Raw genomic sequence first — 7,379 nt, forward strand, 5'->3', positions numbered from 1 at the left:
CCCCAAGCTTTTATTGTTTTAAAGAATGTTCCTTCTGCCGGGCGCTGGTGGCTCACGCCTGTAATCCTAGCTACTCAGGAGGCTGAGATCTGAGGATCTCGGTTCAAAGCCAGCCCGGGCAGGAGAGACCGTGAGACTCCTATCTCCAATAACCACCAGAAAAGCGGAAATGGCGCTGTAGCTCAAGTGGTAGAGTGCTTCGCCTTGAGCTGAAGAGCTGAGGGACAGCGCCCAGGCCCAGAGTTCAAGCCCCACAACTGACAAAAAAAAAACAAAGAAAACTGAAGCACAGAGTCCAGGTCCTGAGTTCAAACCCCAGGACCAGGGGGAGAAAAGGATTTCCTATTAGAAAAAGAACATACTATACACAGTCCATAAGTACTTCAGGTACTTAAAAGGGGACCAAAGTCCTTTTCCTATTGCTGGGGTAGAAAGCCTTTTTGCAGAGAGGCATTTAGGTATTTATAAAGTCATTCACAGGCCATACAAAACTATCCATACATACAGATAGGCCACAGGGTAGTACATATGTCTATCTACCGTGTACCATCAAGTGCCAATTTTTTTTTTTTGGTCGGTCATGGGGCTTGAACTCTGGGCTTGGGCACTGTCCCTGCACTATTCAGCTCAAGGCAAGCGCTCTACCGCTTGAGCCACAGCACCACTTCGGGTTTTCTATTAGTTTCTTGGAGATAACAGTCTCAAGGACTTTTCTGCCTGGGCTAGCTTTGAACCCTGATCCTCGTATCTCAGCCTCCTGAGTAGCTAGGATTACAGGCGTGAGCCACCGGCGCCTGGCTCAAATGCCAAATTATGTCACCAAACCCTATAGAACATTCCTCATGCTTGTCCTACGATGTATTTTCCATAGTTTTTAAAGTGTTTTGTTCTTTTTTTCTTGGTTGTGGGGCTTAAACTCTGGATCTGAATGCTGTCCCTTAGCTCTTCAGCTCAAGGCAAGCGCTCTACCACTACAGCGCCACTTCCGGTTTTCTGGTGGTTTATTGGAGATAAGAGTTTCACGGACTTTCCTGCCCGGGCTGGCTTTGAACCGCGATCCTCAGATCTCAGCCTCCTGAGTAGCTAGGATTACAGGCGTGAGCTACCAGCGCCTGGCTAAGGCTTTTTTTTTTTTCCTCTCTTCTAGCTCCTAGAAAGAAAACAGTAAATGCTTTAGTGTTCTGTTGACAGTGCAGTGCCTGCACAGTAGTTTGTTTGAAAGTCATCTGTGGCTTTTCTGTATGTGTCCTGCTGGTCAAAGCTACAGAGAAATACTGGAGTGGTTCGCTTCATCAGACCATCTCTATCCTGGTTTTGCTTCTAGGCATAGTCGAGTGCAATGGAGGAGTGGCTGAAGAGGACGAGGTGGAGGTCATCTTGGCCCAGGAGCCCACTACTGATCAGGAAGTACCACGGGACGCCGTCCTGCCTGAGCAGGCCCCGGGAGAATTTGACTTCAATGAGTTCTTTAACCTTGATAAGGTGCCATGCTTGGCTTCGGTGAGTGTAGTAGCATACTTACGTGATTGGAAGCTAGGTACGGTGGCATACATCTGTGATCTCAGCACTTGGGAGACTGGGACACAAGGTTCAACAGTTCAAAACTGGGCTGGGAAGGTGGCTCAGTGGTAGAGTGCTTGCCTCGCATGCATGAGGCCTGGGGTTTAATTCCTCAGCACCATATAAACAGGAAAAGCCAGAAGTGACACTGTGGCTCAAGTGGTAGAGCGCTAGCCTTGAGCTGAAGAGCTGAGGGACAGTGCCCAAGCCCAGAGTTCAAGCCCCATGACTGACCAAAAAAAAAAAAAGAAGAGTTCAAGATTAGCTTGGGGGCTGGGAAGGTGGCTCAGTGGTACAGCGCTTGCCTTGCATGCATGAGGCCCTGGGTTCGATTCCTCAGCAACACATAAGAAAAAAGCTGGAAGTGGCTCTGTGGCTCAAGTGGTAGAGCGCTAGCCTTGAGCTGAAGAGCTGAGGGATAGCACCCAGACCCAGAGTTCAGGCCCCACGACCAGACCAAAAAAAAAAAAAAGATTAGCTTGGGCTACACAGTGAGACCTGTCTAAGAAACAAAAAGACATGTAAAGAGTAAGCAACCGGGACTGGGAAGGTGGCTCAGTGGTAGAGTGCTTGCCTTGCATGCATGAGGCCCTGGTTTCTATTCCTTAGCACCACATAAGCAGAAAAAGCTGGAAGTGGTATTATGGCTCAAGTGGTAGAGTGCTAGCCTTGAGCTGAAGAGCTGAGGAGCAGGGTCTAGGCCGGGAGTTCAGGCCTACGACCAACAAAAAAAAAAGAGCTTGAAGAGTAAGCAACCTTTAAATAATTTTAAAATGATCCAAGCCTATGATTAAGTTTTTGCAAGTCCTTGTGCTTATTTTACTTCTTTTGTCCCTGAGCTGCTTTTGCTCAAGACTAGCATTCTACTAACTTGAGCCACTGCACCCCTTCCAGCCTTTTCTGTTTATGTGGTACTGAGGAATCAAACTCAGGGCTTCATACATACTAGGCAAGCATTCTGCCACTAAGCCTCATTACCAGCCGTATGGTTAAGTTTGACCCAAATACTTTGAATATTTTTAAATTTCTTATTGTGTTGTCTAGGCAGGCCTCAAACTCTGTCCCTTAGCTCTTTAGCTCAAGGCTAGCACTCTACCACTTGAACTACAGTGCCACTTCTGGTTTTCTGGTATTTAATTGGAGATAAGTGTCTCATGAGCTTTCTTGCCCAGGCTGGCTTTGAACCTTGATCCTCAGATCGCAGCCTCTTTAGTAGCTAGGATTACAGGCGTGAGCAACCTTTGTTTTGATAGAGAATCTACCTGGTTAGGTAGTACCTTTATGATACAGTGGTTCTAAAAACCTTTAGTGAAAAGGAAGCTTGGATTCTCTTACTGTTGCTTTTAAACTTTTGTCTGGCCTTTTTGGTTGGTTGGTTTGTGCCAGTACTGGGGTTAAACTCAGGGTCTAGGTGTTATCCCTTAGCTTTCTCCCTCAAGGCTGGTGCTTTACCACTTGAGCCACACCTCTACTTCCTTGTCTGTTCTTTGTGGACCTGTAAGGTAGAAACTTTCTTTTTGCCAGTCCTGTGGCTTTGGCTCAGGGTCTGGGCACTGTCCCTGAGCTTCTTTTGCTCAAGGCTGGCAGCTCTACCACTTGAGCCACAGCACCACTTCTGGCATTTCTGTTAGGTGGTGCTGAGGAATGGAACCCAGGGCTTCATGCATGCTAAGCAAGTACTAAACCATATTCCCAGCCCACTTGATACCTTTTCTTGATCTTGTCCTTTCAGTTTGTTTATTTTGTTGGTCATAGGGCTTTAACTCCAAGCCTGGGAGCTGTCCATAAGCTCTTTGGCTCAAGGCTAGCTCTCTGTCACTTTGAGCCACCGGTCTATTTTGGGTTTTCTGGTGGTTCATTGTAGAATAAGAGTCTACAGATTTTCCTGCCCTACACTCCTTACATCTCAGCTTCCTGAGTAACTTAAGATTACAGGCATGAGCCACCAGCACCCCAGCTCCATTTAGTATTAGTGTAGCCTCAGCAAACTTTGGAGAAGTATAATTATAGGCTCTGTATTTACTGGGAAGTACATAGAAGTTTCTCTGTGTTCTGGCTGTCCCATCTACAATACTGAACTGCATGAGTTTACCAGTCCTTTAAAACTGGTAGCTGATGCACTTTAACTTAAATGACCTTTCCTTAACTACAGCTGTGCCTTGTTTGATTACCACATGTCCAGACAAAACTGACCTGTTCCCCAACCCTGAATGACTAAGCCAGCACAAGGTAGGTACAGGGCATTAGGTGAGTTTTAGGGCAATAAACACTTTTTGCATTCTCTATGGTAAAGGTACAACTGGTACAAAGTACAAATGCTATAGATGTTACAGCAACACCAAGTGTCCATCTGTGTTTCTGAGCATTTACTCCTACTTTCCGAACTTCCCTCTAGTTATTGTTCTTTTTCATTTTTGCATCAGTCCTAGAACCTGCCTAGCAATCATGATACTTGAGTTTAAACCCCAGTCTTACAAAAGGTTGAAGGGGTGAGGTATAAAGGCAGGCATGATGGAACATGTCTTTAATCCCAGCTACTCAGAGGCAGAGATCTGGAGGATCACAGTTTAAGACCCCTTTAAGATCCCTTTCTCAACAGATAAGTTAGGTATGATGAATTACTATCAGTTGCACAGATGGGTTAGGTAGGAGGACCATGATCCAAAGCCAGCCCAGGGCAAGAACCCTGAGATGTTACCTAAAAAATGACTAAAGCATGAAAGTGCTAGAGGCATGGACTCCAGTGGTTATGGAATTTGGCTAGCAAGTGAGAAACCCTGAGTTTAAACTTCAGTACCACCTCAAACAATAGAAGTCTCCTAAGGCTGGTAGGAGTATCAGCACTGCCCCAGTTCCTCAGTCTGCTGGTAGCTGATAAGGACATCACAGAGGATGTACTCACCTAGCAGTTGGCCTTGTGTGTCTAGGTCTCCCATTTCCTGTACCAGCAGATATGAGGAAGGGTTTGCTGTTAGAGGTCCCAGCTTGCTCTGTAGCAAAAGTGACTGACTAATCACAGCATGCAGAGAAAGAGGCAAGAGGATTGAGAGCTGCAGTGTTTGCCGTGTTATACGGCGTGCCCAAGCCTGGCCGGGACCACAGCAAGAACCTGTCTCAAAAATCCCAAAATAATAAAAAGAAATACAGTACATTAGTTTCTTGAAATTAGTATTTCCATAACATGTGCATAAAACCAAATTTGTTTCTGCTCTTGAACTGCTTTATTCGCCAGAAGTTAAGATGAGTAGGGACTGGGAATGTGGCTTAGTGGTAAAGGGCTTGCCTAACATGCTGAAGCCCTGGGTTCCATTCTTTTTTTTTTTTTTTTTGGTCAGTCACAGGGCTTGAACTCTGGGCCTGTGCGCTCTCCCTCAGCTCTTCAGCTCAAGGCTAGCACTCTACCACTTGAGCCACAGCAATACTTCCGGTTTTCTGAGTGGTTTATTGGAGATGAGTCTCACGAACTTTTCTTGCCCAGGCTGGCTTTGAACCGCAATCTTAAGCTGTCAGCCTCCTGAGTAGCTAGGATTACAGGTGTGAGCCACTGGCACTGGGCTTTGGTTCCATTCTTGAGTACCACATAAACAGAAAAGGCAGGAAGTGGCACTGTGGCCCAGGTGGTATAAAGTGCTAGCCTTGAGCAAAAGAAGCTCAGGGACAACAGTGCCCAAGTCCCAAGACTGGCAAAAAAAAAAGGTGACTTAATAAAATATAAAAATTAAGCTAAATGGCATGGTAGACTAGGCCTGTAATCTTAGCCTAGAAGTACAGACAAAAGGCTTATGCTATGGACAAAGTTGTGTGAACTTATCCCCAAAACAAGCCAGGCATAGTGGTGCACACCTGTAATCACAGCTACCTGGGAGGCAGAGATAGGAGGCTTGCAGTCCAAAGGCTTGCAGGCAAAGGTGGAAGAGACTATCTGAAAAACAATCTGAAAGTCAAAGGGCTGGGGATGTCACCCAAGTGGTAGAGCAGTTAAGGCCCTGAGATCAATATGCAGTACTACAGTAAGTAATGATCATAATTTATGTGTATGTGGAAGGTACTTTCTCAATACTTAACCACCTTTAGAAAATGTCCAGATACTTGGTGTCTATCCATTTTTGTAGTTTTCTTTTTGGTGTGTGTATATCTTCTGACTTCTTTCCTATGCAGTAACACCAGAGGAACAAAAGTTAATCTGCAAAGTCATTTGGTTACTGATAAAAATTACATATTTTCTATGGGGCTGGGAAGGTGGCTCAGTGGTAGAGCGCTTGCCTTGCATGCTCGAGGCCTTGGGTTCGATTCCTCAGCACCACATAAGCAAAAAAAAAAAGCTGGAAGTGGCGCTATGGCTCAAGTGGTAGAGTGCTAGCCTTGAGCTGAAGAGCTGAGGGACAGCGCCCAGGCCCAGAGTTCATGCCCCATGACCGGATGCCCCCCCCCCAAAAAAAAATTCATATTTTCTAATACTGAAACATTTCGAATAACTTTTATGTATGGTTCCTGTTTATCACTAGGTGGTTGTAGTTTGGTTATATTCCTCAATGTTTCCATTGTGAATCATCATTTATAATACTTTGATACTTTAGTGCAGAATTAGTTCACTTGAAAGCCAGCCTTCTGAGTACAAGTGGAATGTAATCAGAATTCTAGTGGAATGTGATCAGAATTGTCTGAATAGTTTCTTTGAAAACAGTTTGAGAAAGAGTTAACAAATTAAGGGTCTTAAAGTACTTTTGAGAGAATTATTTTGTCACTTAGTTTGGAGATACATGTTTGTAAACATTCTTCCAGATTGAAAAAAGTGACTTTAACCTTCACTCTCTGATAATTGACTGGAAACTGGGTTCAGAATTCAAGTATCCCAGGGCTGGGAAGGTGGCTCAGTGGTAGAGCGCTTGCCTTGCATGCCTGAGGCCCTGGGTTAGATTCCTCAGCACCACATAAGCAAAATGAAAAAAAAGCCGGAAGTGGCGCTGTGGCTCAAGTGGTAGAGTGCTAGCCGTGAGCTGAAGAGCTGAGGGACAGCGCCCAGGCCCAGAGTTCAGGCCCCACATGGGACCGGACACCAAAAACAAAACAAAACAAAACAAAACAAAAAAACACAAAGAATTCAAGTATCCCGAAGTCACTATTTCTGTCAGGCAGAAAGACCAACTTGGATATTTAACTGAATTTATAGAATTGAAAATTCATGGGTTTTTGTTGTTGTTGTTTTTGTTTTTTGAGTATCTAAATCTACTTAGTTTTTAAAAAAAAAAGGTTTAGCCACCCAAATGCCTGTGACTCAGTCCGGAATCCTACCTACTCAGAAGGTGAAATCCAAATAATCGTGGTTTGGGCAGAAAAGTCCACAAGTCTCCAGCTCCAAAATAACCAGCAGAAAGCAAGGCTAGGGGTGTGGCTCAAATAGTAGAGTGCCAGCTGTGAGCAAACAAGCTAAGCCAAGTGCAAGGCCCTGAGTTCAAACAGTAGAACCCTTACAAACTTTCCTGCCCCAGCTGGCTTGGAACCATGATCCTCAGATCTCAGCCTTCTGAGTAGCTAGGATTACAGATAGGAGCCACCAGCACCATGCTGAATTATGATTCTTTTGAGGTTGGGAGGTTGGTTTTGTTTACAGAGACAGAGTTTTGCCATGCCACCCAGGAAGGCCTTGAATTCTTTTTTTTTTTTTTTTTTGGGTCCGGTCGTGGGGCCTGAACTCTGGGCCTGGGCGCTGTACCTCAGCTCTTCAGCGCTAGGCTAGCACTCTACCACTTGAGCCACAGCGCCACTTCCGGCTTTTTTCTTTTTGCTTATGTGGTGCTGAGGAATCGAACCCAGGGCCT

General features: G+C 45.3%; 1 protein-coding gene across 1 annotated transcript in view; it reads left to right on the forward strand.

Moving 5' to 3' along the window:
* Nucleotides 1-7,379, forward strand: part of Eif4enif1 (eukaryotic translation initiation factor 4E nuclear import factor 1) — a 58,681-nt gene that overhangs the window by 33,193 nt on the left and 18,109 nt on the right. The window contains exon 5 of the mRNA XM_013014253.1: nucleotides 1,325-1,500. Within this exon, the coding sequence (XP_012869707.1) occupies nucleotides 1,325-1,500 (176 nt within the window). The remainder of the gene's footprint in view (nucleotides 1-1,324; nucleotides 1,501-7,379) is intronic.

The sequence above is a fragment of the Dipodomys ordii genome, unplaced genomic scaffold, assembly GCF_000151885.1.
Source record: "Dipodomys ordii isolate 6190 unplaced genomic scaffold, Dord_2.0 Scaffold23, whole genome shotgun sequence".
Classification (NCBI taxonomy): Eukaryota; Metazoa; Chordata; class Mammalia; order Rodentia; family Heteromyidae; genus Dipodomys; species Dipodomys ordii.